Source organism: Eubalaena glacialis, chromosome 4 (genome assembly GCF_028564815.1).
Source record: "Eubalaena glacialis isolate mEubGla1 chromosome 4, mEubGla1.1.hap2.+ XY, whole genome shotgun sequence".
NCBI classification, from domain to species: domain Eukaryota; kingdom Metazoa; phylum Chordata; class Mammalia; order Artiodactyla; family Balaenidae; genus Eubalaena; species Eubalaena glacialis.
The window spans coordinates 105,455,866-105,477,440 of record NC_083719.1 but is presented as its reverse complement, the minus strand read 5'-3'; the positions used below and the strand labels follow the sequence as shown (position 1 = coordinate 105,477,440).

General features: G+C 41.2%; 1 protein-coding gene and 1 pseudogene across 1 annotated transcript; both read right to left on the bottom strand.

The window, feature by feature from the left end:
* Positions 1-10,204: 10,204 nt before the first annotated feature.
* On the bottom strand, positions 10,205-10,643 carry LOC133089905 (large ribosomal subunit protein uL24-like; annotated as a pseudogene).
* A 5,369-nt stretch (positions 10,644-16,012) lies between these two features.
* Positions 16,013-20,246, bottom strand: SPMIP10 (sperm microtubule inner protein 10). The gene is made up of 3 exons (XM_061188107.1): positions 20,161-20,246; positions 19,476-19,584; positions 16,013-16,222 (listed from the first exon to the last, which is right to left on the bottom strand). The coding sequence occupies exons 1-3, from the start codon at positions 20,244-20,246 to the stop codon at positions 16,013-16,015; spliced, it is 405 nt and encodes a 134-aa protein (XP_061044090.1).
* Between the last annotated feature and the right edge of the window lie 1,329 nt (positions 20,247-21,575).

The window sequence follows — 21,575 nt, the reverse complement described above, 5'->3', positions numbered from 1 at the left end:
CCCCCATTTGAGCTTCATGAGGGCATAAATTTACTCCCGTTGTTGTGTTCAGTTTTTTTATCTCTAGCCCTAGAACAATACCTGACATGTAACTATGAGAGAATGGATCTTGGATTGTACCTGAAGAACTTCATTTTCTAATTCAGTTCCACAAAAGTGTACTGAAAACTAGCTATGTAAATGGCTCTGCACTTGGAGTAGTGGAGGTTGTGAAGGAAAACAAAACCGGCTCCTACTCACGTGGAAAAAGTTTCAAAGGAGGACTGAGGCACAATATGAAAAATGGCACATATGTAAGAAAGTTTCAGCTTTTCCGGGTGGTTACGTTAGATTTGAATGTATGAAATAGGTACTAGGAAATTAAGGCTGGAAAATGCAAATTTGAGCTTAATTTAAGAGACGCCAGGCTGAGGTTACCCATAATTATATATGCAGCAGGAAACTACTGAGAAAGATTGAGCAGAAATTAACATGATGGGAATCGGGTTTCAAATGCCTAGTCTGCTAGCATGTCTAAAATGCATTGGGGCTGGAAATGCAGTTTAGAATTTAATATTACAGTGTCAGTGAGAGGGCCTGAAGTAAGTGAGAGTAGCCCTAGAAAGGAATGAAAAACCTTGTGTATGTTGAATAAACATAAATTGGCAAATGATTAGCTATAGAAGGTAAAAGGCGGTCACGGGGTGGGGACTGACCGTGCTCAGATTTGAAGTCTGGGTGGTGCTTACAGCATGTCCGAGACACCTTATGGATCCTTCAGTATGTCCTCTCGTGGTCTGATGTATTTGTATGTAAGGAGACATCAGACTTGTCCACAGATCCTCAGCAGTGAAAGCCAGCAATGCCTTAGCTCTCAGTGCTTAAGGAAATAGCCATCCTCTGTACACTGATATTAGGTGTGCAAGGACAGCCCAACACTGGGAGCCAGGTTTGTGGCGGAGCTGAACAGAGCCAGATGCTTGGTGAAGTGGCTGAGGAGATCATCCGCCTTTTCTGTCCCTTGAGGTGCTTTACCAGATATCATTGCTGGAGCTGCATCTTACCCCTAGAAGTTGACAAAAATGTGCATGGCCATTCAGGGAGATATAATCCAACAACCTAGATTGAAGGCAGCAGCTCCTCTAACCTCTGAGAATTGCTCATCATCCTCACCTGTGAGAAAATCAGCATATTCTACAGTGGGTAAGATGCAAGGCAGCCCAGAAAAAGGTCAGAGAAAGCCCCAGATATTTTCCAATCCCTTCCTTATCTACAGTTGGCCCAGGTTCCTTATGCAAACACCAAGAGATTAGTTAAATGCTCTGTCCAGTACAAACAAAACAAAACAAAACTATGTGGTTCAGAGACACAGAATGTCAAAAGACTTGATATTTACCAGGGAAACAGATTTATCTGTAGTAGCTTCCAGAACTTTTTCTTTAATAATTTTGTGCCTTCTAAATCAGTGGTCCCCAACCTTTTTGGCACCAGGGACCGGTTTCGTGGAAGACAATTTTTCCACGGATGGGGGGTGGGGGGGAGATGGTTCAGACGCTAATGCCAGTGATGGAGAGGGATGGGGAGCGGCAGATGAAGCTTTACTTGCTTGCCTGCCACTCACCTCCTGCTGTGTGTGCAGCCCAGTTCCTAACAGGCTGCGGACTGGTACCGGTCCATGGCCCGGGGGTTGGGGACCCCTGTTCTAAGGGACTTTCTTTATGTTTGTTAATTAAAAAAAAACAATAACCGAAACCAGTAAGCAATGTTTTATTGGAACACAACCACGCCTATTTGTTTATAAAGGAAACAAAACTTCAATCAGCTTATGGTTTACTGTTGGATTCATTGTCAGTGTGGGCTATGTGTCACTGACATGGTCATGGCCCAGTGCCCTGGAGTGTTTCTTGGCATTGCCAAACAGCCATTTCCCACTGGACTCACTTGGCCCTATTTCCTACTTCTGATACAAATCATCCCCAATTACTGCCTCAATTGAATGGAGTATTTGAGCTGTTCAAGACAATTTGACTATATCTAGAGCCAAAAGCAAAGAACCCAGTGTCTTTGACTCATCTCCAAATTTTGAAGTCCAATAATAAAAGATAACTCCGTGATTAAAGGGTTTATTATAGGTTAAGTTTAGTGCAATATATAATGCACTAAAGTTCTGTACTCCCACTTCTCCCAGCCTATAAAGAGCTGTTGCTGTACATTCCTTGAAGAGATTTGTTTTAATACTATACAGAGAAGCAAGAACTACAAGAGCTAGAAAGGACCTTAAAGGTCATATTGTCCTCATTCACATTGCATTTTATTTACATTTTACAGTTGATGAAACTGAGGCTCAGAGAGGTAAAGTTATATTTTCCAGACTCTATAACAGGCTGGTAGAGGAGCCAGAGCTGGAATCCAGTTCTTCTGACCCAGTGGTTTTAAACTTTACTATGTTTACTATAGGATAATTAAATGATACTATTTAACAACATAACCTTCAAGTACAATAATTCATAAATTTCAGAAGAAACGTCCCAGAGAATCTGTATCAGAAGGGGCCTTCAGAAGCATCCAGTCCCACTTCATAGTACGTCAGGAATCCCATTAGAGTTCACGGGTAGAGGATATTAGAGTAATGCAGCTGCTGTAACAAAAGAACCCACAGTCATTTAACAATACATGTGTTCCTGATTGGTGGCAGCTTCCACATGGTGACTCAGGAACCCAGGCTCCTTTTGTCTTGTGGCCTCCTTTTGCCAGGGTTTTCATGCCCTTTGCATGCAGGAGGAGGAAGGGGAAAGAACAAATGGAGAAAGCTTCTTAATCTTGGTCTTGAGAGAATGTACCTCAATAGTTCTCAGTGAGAACTATTCACATGTCCCCATCTAGTTGCAAGAGAAGCTGGGAAATGTAGTCATGGCTAGACAGATGTCTCTGTACACTGTGGAAGGAAGAGTCATCTCTGACTTAGGCACCTCCCTTCAGCCAAATGCAAGCCCCTGGGGCAGAGCGCAGGTGTGAGCCATTAGCAGCCAACACTGGCACACCAGCCTGTGAAGGGGATTTAGGAAGGCACCCGTTGCATCTGCTACAGTCTACACTTTGGACCACTCAGAGCCACTTGTTTCTCATGGTAATGTCACTCCATCTGGTCGCAGGTCCTCCAACATTCTGGTTGGTGCAATTTCTGGTATTTATAAGAGAAGAGTTACTGGAACAAACTGCAACTCTGACTATTGCAGGTGGTCCTCAGGTTATGATAAATACAACCATGGATTGTTGTTCTTTCCAAGCATGAAGGGTGTCTGATATAGCTGGCTGGTTTTCTCAAGAGGCTGGGCTGTCTGGGGGACTCGGCATTGCTCTTCATTACTGGTGGTTGGATATGCAGCAGCAGCAGTCCTAGATCAGCTTTGTGGAGCGGGAGCCCCTGCTGGTGAACTCATGCATAAACCCCATCGATGGCTGTTCTTTTCATAAGCCAACTGTGGAAGGGCGGGTGTGGCTGAGGATAGAAGCTGGCTGACGTCTGCTGGGTGACTCTTCCCGCGCCTTTGTTGGCTAGTGCCTCACCTGCAGCTGACACTCCCTGGCGGACATTAACCAGTGCTTCTTGCCCACTCCCATTGATCCACTCCCAAGCTCTCTCCAGACTTGCTCTATGATTTTCCAGTCTTGCTCTTTCCCAGCCACTGACTGACCAGCCAGGCCATTTGCTAGTGCCCATGAATCTGTGAATAACTTTTCTGGGGGCCCGTTTTCTCTCCACACAAAATAGATAACCAGGAGAACCATCTGAAACTCTACCCACTGAGATAATTTTCCTCCACCACCGTCTTTCAGCACAAGTGGGCTGTAGCGTACTAGTAGTCTATTTTCAACGTGTATTCATATACCAAGAAGAAGATTTTTCCTCCTCTATCAGCTGCTCCTAGGAAAACTTTAAGAGGCTACAGCTATGAGCTGAAGGAAAAGTGTTTATGTAAGAGAAATGGAAGTAGTAGTTGTTCTGATCTACTTGTTTACACAGCTTTATTATGCTTTGGGGATCTGCTTGAGCCCAGTTTCAGATGTACTGTTTCCAGCTTATGACGGATGTTGCTGGTGTACCCAATCTTATGACTTGGTAGGTCTGACCAAACCCAGCTTGTGGCGAGCAGCTCTAGTTTCATAGTCATTTGATGTCTCGTAATCAGATAGTCTCTTCCAGGTCCCAATAGTGTGTCAGAAGCTGTTTTGTGAATGGTGTATAGTTCTCTCCTAGAAGTAACAAGGCCTTGCCCAAGAACCCTAGAGATCTGCCCTGCAATTCTCATATTTGGGTTTCCCAAGTATTTCACACAGCATCTTTATCTACCAGAGGTACATCGAGTACCCTAGAATCTTTGGGGTCATATGGCCCAAGAGGCAGTGTTTCTTATACCATAACCTAGATCCACTACAGAGCCCTTTTCTACTCTGAGTCCCACTTAAACTGGTAAACTTCCTCATCACCCACTAAATAGCTTGGAGCAGTGTTCCCAAATGTCATAAATACTGTCTCCAAAATGCCTACCATGCTCTGTGCTTTTTTCTTGGTGGCAGGAGTCACAAGGTGCATTGACTTGTCCTTTACCAGAGAGGAGATGTCTTAGGATGTACCAGAACACTGTGCCCTTAGAAACTTTGCCAATGTGGCAGCCTCCTTTATTTTTTTTAGGATTTTTTTTTCCACCTTCTTAAGTGTACTTCAGCATCCCAGAGCACTTGCCATTTCCTTCTTATCAGGTTCACTTAACATCATGCTATCAATATAGTTGACCGATGTAAAATTCTGTGGAATGTCCACATGATCCAGATCCCTTTGGACTGCATTATGACAGAGAGTAGGAGAGTTAAAGTAGCCCTAAGGCAAAGTTGTGACTGTATATACTATTATCCATTCCTTGTGAATGCAAACTTTTACTGATTTACCTTTCTGATGGGTATAGAAAAGGATATAGATGTCAGTTAGGGCTTTACACCACATACCAAAGTCTATGTTAATCTGTTCTAATAAAGGTACCACATTCAATGAAATGGCATCAGTTGGGGTTATTTGGTTGAGTTTCAGGTAGTCCATGTCATCTGCCACAATTAATTTGGTTTTTGAAGAGGTCAAGCTATTGAATCAAATGGGGGTATATGGGAACCATTATTTCTGTATCCCTGAAGTCCTTAATGATGGTACTAATGTTTACCATTCCACCTAGGATATAATATTATTTTTACATTATTGCTGTTTCTTTGTTTTCATTTTTAACTTTTTGTTTTGAAATAACTACAGACTCCCAAGAAGTGGCAAAAATAGTCCAAGCATTCCTGTGTACCAAGCTTTCCCCTGTTTTCCTGATACATGTTAAATACCAGAGCCATTGCACAATTTAATGCAGCTTCTTCTACCTATATTTTGTCCTAGTTCTCTGCAGGTGAAAATCTTAGCAACTGCACCCCTACAGCAAGTCAAGCACTAACAATAGTTCACTCACTACCAATGACAGGGTTCTCATTGCCACCTAGTGGATGAGTTATCCAACGCCAAATCTAGATCCAGTTGGCTTCCTAGGACCACTTCTCTCACCAGCTGTCTTTCTTGTGAACAGAACCTAAGATGGGAATTCCCGCTTAAATGATCTTAAGGAGAAACCTATTAGGTGAAAAAAGTAGGGGACAGCAGGGGATGAAGTTCGGCAAAGATATGGCTTTAGGAGAAGTCTAGTCTCAGCCTGATCCCATGGGAAGCCCTGAATCGCGAATTGCACCACAGAAGTTGTGCCACCCAGAGGTGAGGAGGCTGCTACATCCTTTCATCACTTAGCCTTTGTCCACCGCCCTCCCCTGGGTGGGGGACATAACTTACCGCCATTATCTCCGGGACCACTGCCAGGGGAGGAGGCTCCTGCCAGCCAAGGGCAATTCCCCATAAAAGGACAAAGGCCTGAGTCATGAGCAGCCAACACCCACAGCATCTGGGGGATGAATGCACAGCCTGTGAAGAGGCATATGGGCAGGGCCCCAAACAGCATCTGCTATCCCTCCCTGAGGAGAGGATACTGTTTAAAAACTGAATGATGGGGCTTCCCTGGTGGTGCAGTGGTTAAGAATCCGCCTGCCAATGCAGGGGACAATGCAGGCTTCGAGCCCTGGTCCGGGAAGATCCCACATGCCACAGAGCAGCTAAACCCATCTGCCACAACTACTGAGCCTGCGCTCTAGAGCCCGCGAACAAAACCTACTGCAGCCTGCACGCCTAGAGCCCATGCTCCGCAACAAGAGAAGCTACCGCAATGAGAAGCCCGTGCACCACAACAAAGAGTAGCCCCCGCTCGCCGCAACTAGGAAGAAGCCCACGCGCAGCAACGAAGGCCCAACGCAGCCAAAAATAAATACATAAAATAAATAAATTTATTTAAAAAAACAAACAAACCTGAATGATGAGAAGGAGGCAGCCACGGGAAAATCTTGGGAGGAACACTGCAGGTAGTTCTGAGATGGGGACTAACTTAGCATGTTTGAAGTGCAGAAGGAAGGCCATTGCCAGGGGAATGGGGTGAAGGAGGAGAGGAAGGGAGAAACTGAGCTTGTGAATCTGACAGAGCAGCACGACACAGGCAGCAGCTGGCTTTTACTCTGACTACCGCTTCCTCAAGACACTTTACATCTTCAAAGCATGTTAATGTTGTTTTTGCACTGAGAAAATTTGAGTTGGTGGCATGATTAGAAATGTTATTCCTTACTACTTAGTCATAAAAAAGAATGAAATGCCATTTTCAGCAATATGGATGGACCTAGAGATTATCATACTAAGCAAAGTCAGGAAAAGAAAGACAAATACCATATGATATCACTTATATGTGGAATGTAAAGTATGACACAAATGAGCTTATTTACGAAACAGAAACAGACTCACAGACATAGAGAACAGACTTGTGGTTGCCAAGGAGGAGGGGGGAGGGAGAGGGATGGATTGGGAGTTTGGGGTTAGCAGATGCAAACTATTGTATAGAGGATGGATAAACAACAAGGCCCTACTATATAGCACAGGGAACTGTATTCAATATCCTGTGATAAACCATAATGGAAAAGAATATGAAAAAGGATGTGTATATATGTATAACTGAATCACTTTGCTGTATAGCAGAAATTAACACAACATTGTAAATCAACTATACTTCAATAAAATAAAATTTTTTTAAAATGTCATTTCGGCTTTTGTTAAAAATATACAGCCCCATATCAGCTCATAGCTCATTCCAAATGTATCAGATCTCAGATATGACTGTATGAGCTCTTAGATATTACTGCTTTCGTGAATTTTTATAAGTTAACAAAGCAGGTCCAGTCTTGACCTCGGGTGCCTTATTTAACCCTTCCTAATTAGGCTATACTGAAATGAACTATCTTTGAAAGGGAAAACAGGTTAGTCACACTAAATGGCTTTCTTAAAATACTTCACCATAAAAAAAACACTGCACCTCTTGCTACTTCTATACCACACATTGATTTTTCCCCCTCTGCATTATCATCTGTCTTTCTAGTAGAAAGTGTTTTATAACTTTTCTTGGAGGTTAAACTGTCTCTAATAGGGAATTCCCTGGCTGTCCAGTGGTTAGAACTCTGCCCTTTCACTGCCGAGGGCCGGGGTTCAATCCCTGGTCGGGGAACTAAGATCCCACAAGCAGCCTCGGCCAAAAAAAAAAAAAAAAAAGGCTCTGTAGTGCCTTACTGACCTCATTTATAAAGGTAACTTACCAAGTGCAACTAAACTCCTCTCCAGGATAGGTTGACCTTATTTCCATGTGCTCAAGCCTTGCTTGTGTGCTTCATTCACCCCAATGTAAACTGTCTCGAGGGAGCCCCCTATTCCCCATCCACATATCTTTGATCCTAATCGGGGCTTCTCACCTGCGTTTATTTTCAAACAAGTTTATTTAACGCTTAATCTCCAATCCATCCTTTGAAGTGTTGCCAGATTAATTTTTCTCAAACTCTGTCATGATCATTAACATAACTCTCTATAGTAATCTATTTCGATCACTAATTTGGGGATTGAAAGTCCTCAATAAGCTGGATCCCTTTTCCTAAGATTACCTTCTTTTATTTCCCACCAGGAAACTTTTCTCTGCCCAGGATATTCTCACCATTCTGTAAATGCAGTGGTTTTTCCCTTCCTCATTGCCTCTATTTATGCTTTTACCATGCGTAGAAAGTCCTTTCTAGTTCTCATTGGCTCACATCGTACCCGTCGCTCAAATCTGCATCCTCCTGGAAACCACCCTGACTTTGTTGACTCTCTAAAGCTTAGCTCTCTTCTAGAAGGTAGCATCAGTTGAAGACTGATCATCTAGTAATCACTTAGGATAAAATGCACCTGCGATTGCTTGGGAACACTGTGATGCAAACATGACTTTTGTCTTCCAATACCTGGATGACAATGAACCTTGCTGTACCTGCAAAGTATTCTCTTAAATCTCCAGAAAGACCGAAGGATGAACAAGTTACTTTTCCTGATCAAATTAAAAACAGAGTTGTCACAGCTCATTGCTGGGGGAATTAAGTATGTCTGCTCCGTTTGACTCCACTGACAGAGGACTCTTGGAAATTAGGGCTCGCTGTCCCCTGGACTTCACCCCATGTGCCTTTTTCCTTTGCTGATTTTGCTCTGTATCTGTAACTGAGCAGGACCCTAGGGGGCCCTCCCAGAACAGAACCTGCCCACCCCCGCATGTCCCCTGCCTGCCTCTTGTCTGTAGAAAAACTTTAGCCTCTTAGGCCTTCCCCAAATTCCAAAGAGTAAATTTAACCAGAGAAGTGAGAAAATGCAGAAAGAAAGGAAAAGAGTCAAACAAGACAAAACAATAATAGTTTAGCCATTAAACCAAAGTCAAGGGCTATAGGTAATATTCTGAGCCATGTCCTTTGAGCTGTTTTGCAGAGCCTGAAACCTCCACCAGGTGCAAGAAGTTAACTGTGTGCTGCCCACAAGCATGTAGACCCCAGACTTGTTGGAACCAGAATGTTGATGTTGACTCCCTGTTACCTCACCATATTTGAAGCAAAGATGGTTGATGAAAAACGTTCCTCTTCCCATTTGAAGGGATTTCCTATTTCCTGCTATTCCTATATTCTTCCTCTCGGGAAAAAGCTACTTTGCAACTGAGTTAGCCATGGTATGGCTAAAATTTAACTCCCAACCCAATCCATATGTCTATCCACAGGGCTAATAAGAATCCAAACATCATTATTTAGTGTCACGCTAAGCGCTTTTATGTTCCCTAACAGACTATTTACAACTCTATGAATGAGCTATCTGTAGCCTCATTTTCCAGATGACAAACTGAGAGAGAGGAATATGGTGCGTGGAGCTGCTTGAAGCCACACAGTTGGTAGTGAAGTCAGAATTCAAAGCCAGGTCAGCCTAACCGAAGTCCATGCTCTCGGAAGTGCTTTACTGATGGCTTTTAATTTGTCCCTAGAAAAGATATGTTTTCCTGTTTAAATGTGTTCTCCCTTGTTTTCTCTTTTTTAGTTTTCAAATTTTTACATATCAGATGAAATTACTCTGTGGCTCAGTAAAATGCAAGGCACTGATGAGGGTACCCAAAGGGTTTAAGCTCCCCTTCGTTGATAAAATGATCTATTTGAAAATTTTGTTAGTTTCAGAGGCACTGAAGAATTTTTACCTTATTAAAAAAATGCAAACCAACAAAACATTTAAAAAAAAAAGAAAAAAAAAGAAAAGCTTTGTCTTTTTTTTGAGTGACGCAGCAGAGACCTCTTCTGGTCAAGAAGGAGAAGTCTTAGGCAGAGAACCAACTTGGAAAAGGTTAAGGTGGAGAGAACTGGTACAGCAGAAAATAGGATATGAAATAGGTTTCATAGAAGAGTTGACAGTTATGTTGGATATAAAACTGTGACAGCAGAACAGAGAGGAGTGCTTTCCACACATGCGGAGAAAAATACGTGTTTGCTGTAATTTACAAAGATACGAGGATATAAAATAAGAATCATTTATAACTCCACCGTCCAAAACTAATATTGTAAACATTTTAATGCACTGGCTTCCAGCATTGTTTTCTGGTCATATGCATTCTTTTTATTCACACTGGGTACACCTTGACTTTTTCATCTAGTGTTCTATCACACACATTTTGCCACATTCTCCTTTTTTTCATTTTAACAGTTTTTAATGAAAGTTGTATATAAGATTACTTTATTCTTGCATCTTCTCAATTGTTTCTTTCTTATGTCTGCCCTTTTCCTTTCCTACCTGGAGAGATTTGACTTTATGTTCAAGGATCTTTTTGTGGTCTTTGTCCAGTTTTAGTCTAGTGACAAGCACCTTGCTGGGGTGAACGCCCACATGGACAGTTGTGCCGTTAGCCTCCTCTCGCTGCACTCAGTCAGTACAGGTGACATACTTCTTCCCATAAGCCTGGGCTACATTGCCAATTTGCTGCCCTTTGCAGTGCCCTCGCATAATCTGAACTTCCTCCTCCTTTTGGATATGCATGGATCGAATACTGTACTTCTGTCTCAGCTCTTTGGAAAGAGGGGGAAGACATAATCTTCCTGTGAATGTGGGAAGGTACATTGACGTGCCTTTTCTGGTTCTTGCTTTGATCAGAAGCCACAAAGGGATTGAACTTCATTTTGGCTGCTGGTACTTCAGCAATGGTCACTGTTTTGGCCACATTCTTAAAAGAAGAAAGATGCTTTCTGACAGCAAGGCTTTTATTGGTAAATCACATAAAAGCCAGAGAAGTTTCAGTGAAGACTTTTGTACTGGTCCCCACGTTGCTGGGGCCCCAGTTATGCACTGAGATGCACACAGCTTGGGGAGCGTAGTGCTGGCTCCATTCCAGCCGCTGCTCACCTTCTCTGCCAGACTCCCCTGTGTGGGGTACACCTATTCACCTGCTCTTGGTGGCCCCTCAGCCTGACGGAAGCTAATCAGTAAAGGCCAAATATGATCACCTATATTCTCAGTATGTGAAAAATATATCCACTGGCATTTTTGACCCTGGAAATCCCAGAGATTTCCCAGTCACTGGGACTAACCCACCTGGGCCAAGATGCAGCATGATAATCTGCTCTCTTGCAAGGAAATTTACAGTCTTAAACTAAACCACAGTGGAATGGGGAGTTTTCAAAGGAGGAAGCCAAAGGTACAAATTAGAATTTACATTTAAGAGAGTGAAATTAGATGAGGAATAATCTGAAAGAGAATCACTTCCTGGGACGTAACTTAGGGGTCACACAAAATTAGAGAAAATTAAGTAGGACAGAATAATTGATACCATAGGGTGATGCAACTGTCACTGGGCCAGACCTCACAATTAGCACAACTGGATGTGAACAATATACTCAGGTGTTTTCATGAGGCAAGAACCAAGCACTGTACATTGCTCAGTGCAACTCTTTTGTTGAAGATTTTTTTTCAGTTTATTCCTAGAGATGTATAAAGACCCTACTCAAATGAGCTTCTGCAGTTCTAGGCACCCCTTCATAGAGAGCTGAACCTCTTCAGGATGTCCTGCAGCATTCCTATTCCTTATTGCTGTGAAATTGAGCCTCAGGTGTCACCTTGGATTTTAAATTCTAGTTGAGTGGTATAAACACAGAGAAGTATCTCGAATTTTAACTTAAAGATCTTGCTGATAATTATCCCATCACCAGCCAAATTTTATTTTGTTTTCAGTGGAAGAGAAAATAATGGAGAAATACTTGACAGGAACATAGTCCTGTCAATGCTTACTCTTGAGAAGAAGTGGGTTAATTGGCTCAGGTCTATTTTAGAGGCCAAGTAGGGAATTATAGGAAGCAAAAATCTTCAATTTATCCTAAATAGCTTTTAGAAATTCAGAACTGCTTTTTTTTTTTTTTTCTTAAGTTAGATGTATAAATTGTCCTCCTGGCAATTTCTCAAGTTTGGACTGAAGTGTGGATAGAATGACATAATTATATAAATTATATTTCACAGTTTTCTTCCTCACATACCTTTATTTAGGCTCTAGTACTTGTCAGTTGAGGAGACAGATATATTCTTTTTGTTTTGTTTTGTTTTTGTTTTTGTTTTCAATTTATTTGCTTATTTATTTTTGGCTGCATTGTGTCTTCATTGCTGCGCGCGGCTTTCTCTAGTTGCGGCGAGTGGGGGCTACTCTTCGTTGCGGTGCATGGGCTTCTCATTGCGGTGGCTTCTCTTGTTGTGGAGCATGGGCTCTAGGCATGCGGGCTTCAGTAGCTGTGGCATGCAGGCTCAGTAGTTGTGGCTCATGGGCTCTAGAGCGCAAGCTCAGTAGTTATGGCACATGGGCTTAGTTGCTCCACGGCATGTGGGATCTTCCCGGACCAGAGATTGAACCTGCGTCCCCTGCATTGGCAGGCGGATTCTTAAGCACTGTGCACCAGGCAAGTCCAAGACAGATATATTCTAGTATCTCTTCTAGTTCTTCGGACTGGGCTTTATGTTCTCTTGAGAACTTGGATCTAAAGGACCACGGGATTCCTTAGAACAATTTTTAAAAGGCTAGAGTTTCACTTCCAGCATGACAATGTGAGGAGCTCTTCAGACTCACTACCAAAATAAATCAGTAATAATTATAAAAGGACAGCCATTTAAAGTCTCTGGACATGGTCCTGGGTGCATACAGCAAATGAAGAAATATTTATTTAATGAAATCTCCTAAAGCTCAGTGAACCCTGAGGTGTTTGATCCAGGACCCACTTCTCCCCTCTCCCCTCCCAGCTCACCATAGTGGAAACTCTACTGCAGACTGGTGCAGCCAAGAGCACAGGGCTCCTCTCCCCACAGATCCCAGGTAGAGGGCTGTCTTCCCAGGCAGGGCAGGATATCAGCATTTCTCATCCTGACCCCAGCTACCTGTTTCTGAAGCTAACTTCTATGCAAGTGTGGCCAAAAGGTGGGGGACTCCCTTTTTCTGCTCAGCCCCAATTCATGGGATGGAAGCTCTGCCTTGTGCACAGAGGCTCTGAGAATACTGGGGCCTAATTCTCCTCGTCCCAGATCATAAGGTGGTGGTTCCACACTGGGAGAGACAAGCTGAGAAGACCTGAAGCTGAAACTAAGCAGGACCCTGCAGAGCCTTCCTAGGTACAAAAGCCCCTCTGTGTCTCCCATTTCATGTTTGTAGAAAAAGGCTTTGGTCTCCTAGGCCTTCCCCAAGTTCCAAAAAGCAGGCACAAGCAGTTATTAATTAGGGAAGTGAGGGAATGCAGAAACACAGGAAAAGCAGTCAAGAAACAATAGTTCAGCGATAAAATAGAGTCCTAGTTCTTCCTCAAGGGATATATACAACAATCTGACACATATCTTTGAGTTGTTCTGCAGGGACAAAGACTCCCACCCAGGCTGAGGATGGTGACTACATGCTGACCACAAGCATATAGACCCCATACTGGTTGGAACCAGGTTGGTGATTAAGATTGCTGAAATACCACCCTGTTAACTACCACCAACCAATCAGAAGAAAGTCATACCCATGCAACCCTCACCCTGAATGTTGCCTTTAAAAACCTTTCCCTGAAAGCCATCGGGGAGTTTGGTTCTTTTGAGCATGAGCTGCCCATTCTCCTTGCTTGGTGCCTACAATAAATGCTGTATTTTCCTTCACCACAACCCAGTATCAGTAAATTGTCAAGTGGACCCAATTTCAGTTCAGTATCACTTAAATTGTCTTCCTTAATAATTTACTTTATTTATGCTTTCTTTACTGATTTTTAAGTTGATATTAGATGGACAGCTCTATCTTTTTTTTGTAATAGTTTCCTTGGTGCTGTTATCAGATATGAACACTTGGCTGAATGAAGCATAGCTTAGACCCACTATGGTCTTTTTTAAAAAAAAATTCTGGTAAAATATATATGACATAAAATTAATGATTTTTACCCTTTTTGAGTGTACAATTCAGTGGCATTAAATACATTCACCCTGTTGTGTAACCATCCATCTACAGAACTTTTCATGTCAAACTGAAACTCTGTACCCTTTAAATGATTACTCCCCATTCTCCCCTCCTCTGTAGCCCTTGGTAACTAACTACCATTCTCTTTTCTTTCTCTAAGAATTTGACTATTCTAGGTATCTCATATAAGTGAAATCACACTATTTGTCTTTTTATGTCTGATTTATTCACTTAGCCTGTTGTCAAGGTTCCCCATGTTAGAACATGTATCAGAACTTCATTTCATTTTATGGCTAATAATCCATTCCATTACGTTCATATACCATATTTTGTTTATCTGTAGGGAAACAAAATTTGCCACCCTAAAATGTCTCTGGCATGTGGATTATTTCAAGCTGAAAACAATCAAGGCCCAAAAGACTCAGGAAGAACTTTTGACCTTCCCCCTAAGTACCTAAAGGAATTTAGATAGAGGGCCTATTACCAGAGATGTCTGCAAAGAACATGAGCTAGATGTGGTGGGGGAAACTCTTAGAGATCACAGGCCACCCTGTGTCCCACTGTCTCTTCAGGCCCAGCAAACATTTACCAAACGTTTGCTTTTCCATCTCCATGTCAATTGCCTTCCTCCCTTTGAAGTCCCAAATCACTATTCCCAAATCCTCTTCTGTCTTTAGCTGAAGATGGTATTTAAAGTGAGGGTTTCAGGGACTTCCCTGATGGCTCAGTGGTTGGGAATCCGCCTGCCAATGCAGGGGAGACGGGTTCGAGCCCTGGTCCAGGAAGATCCCACGTGCCGCAGAGCAACTAAGCCCGTGCACCACAACTACTGAGCCTGTGCTCTAGAGCCCACGAGCCACAACTTACTGAGCCTGTGTGTCACAACTACTGAGCCCGTGCGCCTAGAGCCCTTGTTCTGCAACAAGAGAAGCCACTGCAATGAGAAGCCCGCGCACTGCAACAAAGAGTAGCCCCCGCTCACCACAACTAGAGAAAAGCCTGCGCACAGCAAGGAAGACCCAATGCAGCCATAAATAAATAAATAAAATTTAAAAACAAAGTGAGGGTTTCAGTCATTTTGGTGAGTTACTCAGTTTTCCTGGGCCTCCTCCATGTACACATGTTATTTAACTTTTGTTTGACTTTCTCCTGTTAATCTGTCTCATGTCAATTCAATTCTTAAGCCAGTCAGAAGAACCTAGAAGGGTAGAGGAAAATGTCTTCCTCCCCAACGATCCATTCATCTGTTGATGGACATTTGACTTGTTTCCACCTTTTGGCTATTATAAATAATGCTGCTATGAACATTGGTGTACAAATATCTGTTCAAATCCCTGCTTTCAATTCTTCTGGGCATATACCTAGAAGTGAAATTGCTGGATAAGGTAATTCTGAGTGTAATTGTTTGAGAAACCACCATACTGTCTTCCACAGTGGTGCATCATTTTTGCATACAGTGATTATTATGTCTTAAGTTACGTGAATCAATCCTTCACTATAGGAAATTGATACTTGGATACACTGAACCAATATGGAAACATATGTCTCAGCTAACATTGTATGATGTACCACAGAGTTGTCTACCGAACACTTCTAGTAACTATGCTGATTAGCTGCCGCTCTCTGTAGCCTCAGGGGTGTGTGCTGGTGCAGTGGAGCAGAAGGAAGGGTGTTGGAGCAGTCAGAAAAGAAGCAAAAAGAATCCCACATCCTGCAACTCTATTGCAGTTTGGCTTTCTTGACACTGAGTTTTGGAGGGGATGAATAATAAGGGTGGAAGGAGAAGGAGAGAAAGGTAGAGGAGTGTGGTGAGGTTAGATGGTAGGACTGGATCCGTCTGCTGTTTCTTCACTACTTGGTGTGAAATTAATTTCAGTGAGACAGTTTCCCTTGTTCCCCCACGTCATCTCAGATATTCTCAGAGCCTATTTCCTTTCTAAGCTATCATAATATAAAAAGTATGCAGTTGACTTATAGCCTTTGAACAAATTGAACCTATAGGCAAAATACAAATGTACAAGGACTTAAACATTATGGGAGAGAGAGAGAGAGAGGGAGAGACTGCAATACTTTATCATTTTATTCTTCTTTCATCAGACAAGTCGCCTCCTGAAGCCATGGGAAATCACAGTGCTTTGGTACCTGGAGAGAGGTGAATGCAGAGGCATATCTGCAATTTTTATTTCTGGTGGGCCTTTCTTCAAGACAACTTTACGATCTTCCCCATGGCAAAGCCTTTCACTGTGATTCAAAAACAGAGAGTCTTCCAAAGGGCCGGCATGGATCCCACATGCTTCTGCATGCTAAAAGAAAAAAAATCTGCTGTATATCACACCAAAAATCACTTTATTAGGGACTTCCCTGGTGGCACAGTGGTTAAGAATCCGCCTGCCAGTAACACACCATTGTAAAGCAATTATACTTCAATAAAGATGTTAAAAAAAAAAAAAAAAAAAAAGAATCCGCCTGCCAATGCAGGGGACATGGGTTCAATCCCTGGTCCAGGAAGATCCCACATGCTGCAGAGCAACTGGACCCGTGCACCACAACTACTGAGCCTGAGCTCTAGAGCCCGTGAGCCACAACTACTGAGCCCGCGTGCCACAACTGCTGAGGCCCGTGCTCTTAGAGCCCGTGCTCCGCAACAGAGGAGCCACCGCAATGAGAAGCCCGCGCACCGCAGCAAAGAGTGGCCCCCACTCGCTTGCTGCAACTGGAGAGGGCCCTCGTGCGACGACGAGGACCCAATGCAGAGAAAAATAAATAAATAAATTAATTAAAAAAAAAAACACTTTCTTAGATTAAGATGGAAGTTGCCCAATAGTTTTTCTAACTGTTCCTGTTGAGAAGGAAGGTCTAGTGGGCAGAGCAATATCCCTTTTTTAAAAGCAGTGCTCTCTCACTGGTGACTTCCGACCAACAGGAAGAGCCAGTGGTGTGGGCTGCAGACTATAAACTTGGAGTCAGATCATTGACTTTTAGCTTCACTACTTTTGTGTTCTTGTACAAGTCATTTACCTACTGTGAGACGCAGTTTCCTCAAACATAAAATGGGAATTATTAAAGGATTCTTTGAGTGTTGAATAAAACATTCTATGTGAATGAAAAAAATGTTGCCAACTACTAAGTAAAATAGCTATACAGTATGCGGCTGCTGTTGCACCTGCGCTGCATAGATAACAGCTACTTAAGATTATCTTAGCTGTACATCTATTTCTGACTCTTTGTTACTGCTGAACAGCAGTCTGGCCTGGTCTTGGGGTGCTGCTCCCTCTCTCCTATGCTGTGTTCTCGTTTTTATGTTGTTAAAGAGCTATATCATGTCGTATAGGAAAAATGGTAAAATGAAAAGAAAGCATAGCTAGCATTTATTCAGTGCACATTCACTTCATTGTAATTCTCATTTAATTTTCACTTTTACTCTGTAAGGTAGAATATTCCATACACCAGTCGCTAATTATATTTTTTAAATTGTTAGGAACACTGTCAACTAAATTGCAGAAGTGAAATAACAATGAAAAAATTATGCTGACTTATAGCTCTAAAGAGTAAGGGCAAGACTAACAGAAGTGTTTTGATGCATTCAAAACAGTTCTTCATTATTGACTTCAACTCAAAGTTTATACCCTATAGTTCTAGTAAATGAAAAATATAAAGTCAGTACTAATATTGTCACCATGCTAAAGCTATTTAGGACATTGAAAATGACTTGATAAGCCACTAAGTTACATGAAATACAGTCCAATATTAAGATATTAGAAAGTCTTAATAACCATACAAATTTGATGTTTGTCTGTTATTTCTATTTTTTAATTTTTTTAGCTTGAGATTTTAATTTTATTTATTTATTTATGGCTGTGTTGGGTCTTCGTCTCTGCGCGAGGGCTTTCTCTAGTTGCGGCAAGTGGGGGCCACTCTTCATCGCGGTGCACGGGCCTGTCACTATGGCGGCCTCTCTTGTTGCGGAGCTCAGGCTCCAGATGCGCAGGCTCAGTAATTGTGGCTCACAGGCCTAGTTGCTCCGCGGCATGTGGGATCTTCCCAGACCAGGGCTCGAACCCGTGTCCCCTGCATTAGCAGGCAGATTCTCAACCACTGCGCCACCAGGGAAGCCCTAAGTCTGTTATTTGAATCGTGATTTCCTTAGTTTTATATTTGTTTTCAAAATATCAGATAAAAATACATATAATCATCTCAAGGCAAATGGCAGCCTCATTTATTACATTGTATGTATGCATTTAATAAGAAAGTAATTGAGCCATATTTTTGATATATTTTATATATCATATAATATTCATATTTTGTAATATCTGTCTTCACAAAGTATATTCTTATTCAACATTAATTGCTTATCCTTTAGAAATTTGGGAATTAGTTATATAAACACATTTCTTCCTAGGAATCCTAACATGAAATCTCCTCTTACTGATTCTTACAAAATATTATCATCTCCTTTAAAGAAACAACTTACCTTTTCACAAGTGAATGGTCTATCAATCTGAATTTGGAAAATGTTTTGAAACTATTGACTACTGAATCAGAGCATTGAGTGGGCAAGGAGTCTTATCTGTAAATCTAGCCAAACTGTTCCCATAGCTCTCAACCTGAGCGTGCAGTACAACTGTAAAAATACACGCTCTGTAAAGAACAGACTTGTGGTTGCCAAGGGGGAGGGTGGATGGGGGAGAGCTGGATTGGGAGTTTGGGGTTAGCAGATACAAACTATTATATATAGAATTGATAAACACGGTCCTACCGTATAGCACAGGGAACTATATTCAATTTCCTGTGATAAACCACAATGGAAAAGAATATAAAATATACATATATATATATGTATAACTGAATCACTTTGCTGTACAGCAGAAATTAACACATTGTAAATCAACTATACTTCAATTAAAAAAAATACATGCTCTGTACTGTAGCTTTAATGATAATGGTGCCTACTTCTGATGAACTTCTTAACAGCTGTGAGTTGCCATTATGTAGAGAAAAAGGTAGACACGTATTTATGAAATCTTTTGGTTTATCTATTTTAAGTTTGTAATTGGGTTATTTGAATAATATTGCTATTTAACTTTTGTTTGCAAGTTTATGTGAAGGCGCATCAAATAGTTTTTGTCAGAATAGAATGGTGGTTGTCGCGGCCTGGGAGGAGGAAGAAACGAGACAAAGGGTACAAATTTTCAGTTTTAAGAAGAATAAGTTCTAAGGGTCTAGTGTTCAGCACAGTGACTATAGTTAATAATACGGTGTTAAATACTTGAAAGCTGCTGAGAGTAGATCTGAAGCATTCTCCCTGCAAGAAAAAAAGAGTCAACAATGTGAAGTGATGAATGTGTTATCTTGATCTTGGTAATCACTCCACAATGTATATCAAAGCATCACGTTGTATACCTTAAATGTACACAATCATATTTGTCTATTATTCCTCAATAAAGCTGAAAAAATGAAAAATAAATTTCAAAGCAGCTTTTGTAGAGTTATATATGTCTATTCACAGATATATTAAATAGTATAGGTTTTTTATTATAAATACCTATAGGAAAATACCTTCAGATTCACATTCCTGAATTTCATGTTCTGTTTCCAAGGCATTACATAACGTCTTGGGATCATCCCTTGCTTTAATGAAAACCGTGGCAAATGAATCTCACCACACCTGAAGATTAGGAAAGCAAGAAGAAAGGATATCTTGTGAGCTAAATTCAATTATTTTAGCTTCATTTTACGGAATGGAAGCAGTTGTGTTGTGTCTGTGAGGTTTGGACCCTTGCAGCTGCAGGACAGAGCTGTGTCACTGTTTGAGGCTCACCTCGTAGATAACCAACCCATTAGATCCCCGAGTATCACCAAGATCAAGAGTCTGGGCTGGGTATCTGTAGCTCTAACTGCACGCTGTCCTTTACAATTTGCTCATGATGTTCATTTTGGCCTGACTTTAAGGGGGAAGACAGCACACCATGATCTACCTCAGGCCTACTCATTACCTAAAGGAATCACTGGCCAGTCACAAAAACCAGTAACTAATTTAGCTTCTGAATTTTGTACATGCCCTACACTCAGGTCAGACTTGCTTTCTCTGCACACACATTGTTTTGTTCTGGAACATAAAGCTTTCTATATAGATGCCAAGGGGAAGCACAGAATTAGCGTCCTCATCTATGTAGCTCCCAGATTGAAAACAAAGAAACAAACCAAAAAACCACCCAAAAACCCAGAACCCTTAAGTCCTCACTTAATAGCAGGCTTATACGAATTCTCATCAGAACAGTTGTTGGTGAGTTTAGGTAAGATAGGACAAGTGTCTTTGCCTGAAGCCATCACTGCCAGTAGTGACAGGAATTCTCATCTAGAACTTCACTAGTCTACTAGTCTAATTATGATGTCATTGCTGCCTCAGATCTAACAATGTTTTGCTAATTTCATAGCAACCCATAGCAGTTACTTTAGCAGTTAATTAAGTGTGGCACTTAGAGCTATTTTCGGTGTTTTTAATACACCTTGAGTACATTATCATTCTTATCATGAACACTTAAAAAATAAGGATGCTTGCAGATATATTACAAATTTGACAGATACTAGAAAATATATTGGACTAAAGAATTATTATTCACAAATAATCACTTCAAATTAACACTATTTACCCTTAGCTGATTTTCCTCTTTACATACTGCACGTGGTTGATATGTGTCCCATTTATGTTTCACCATTACTTAGACACACTTTAAGGTGTAAATCAAACTTGCCTAAACCCAAAGCAATCCAACCCATTTTATCTCCTAAGATTTGAGTTATATCGCAGAATATTTTAGGTAATAAAACTCATTTTAATAAAGAAAGGTTATGAGTGAGGATGAGCACCTAAATTACTTGGCCAGAGACATGGAGGGTTATTACTGCTAATACTCCTAGCCAGAAGGAGGAAAAATGTTAGGCTGAGCAGGAAGAATGACTGCAATGTACACTGCCTTGGTGAGAGTACTAACTGAATACATATCCGGCAACAGTCTGGAGAGAACTTCCTAGATCTGGATAGTCAGAAAGGTTTAGAGAAGAGTAATGTTAATACACAAAACTTTACAGAACCTTAAAAACTGAAGCACTGGTTTCTATATATAACATTAGGATGTACTACAATCCAGAAACCTGGTTTGCAAATGTTAAGGAAATAACAATTGATGAAAACAGTCCGGGAAGGGGGGAATGAGGGAGGAGCAATCCACTGAAGATGAAGTAGCCTGAGGCATTAATGTCCTTCAAAAACTGTAACTTTCACTAGAAAAATTAGCAATATTTACATGAGTGGCATTTAGATTTCTGAATGTTGATTATCTTTCCTGATATACTATACCTTTAAAATCACCTTACATAAAATAATCTCAGGGACTGTGGTGATCATTTTACAAGGCATAAAAATACTGAATCACTATGTTGTATACCTGAAACTAATGTAATATTGTAAATCAATTATACTTCAATTTTAAAAAATTCTTTAAATAAATAAATAAATGGTTAAAAAATCTCAGGGACAATGTTTAAATACTTACCTATTTAAAATGTTTCTTTCCTAGGTTATAGCAATTTTATGAAAGAACATTTGAGATTAAAAAATAAAATCACTTGAAACTCATTAAGGACTGCCAGAACTCC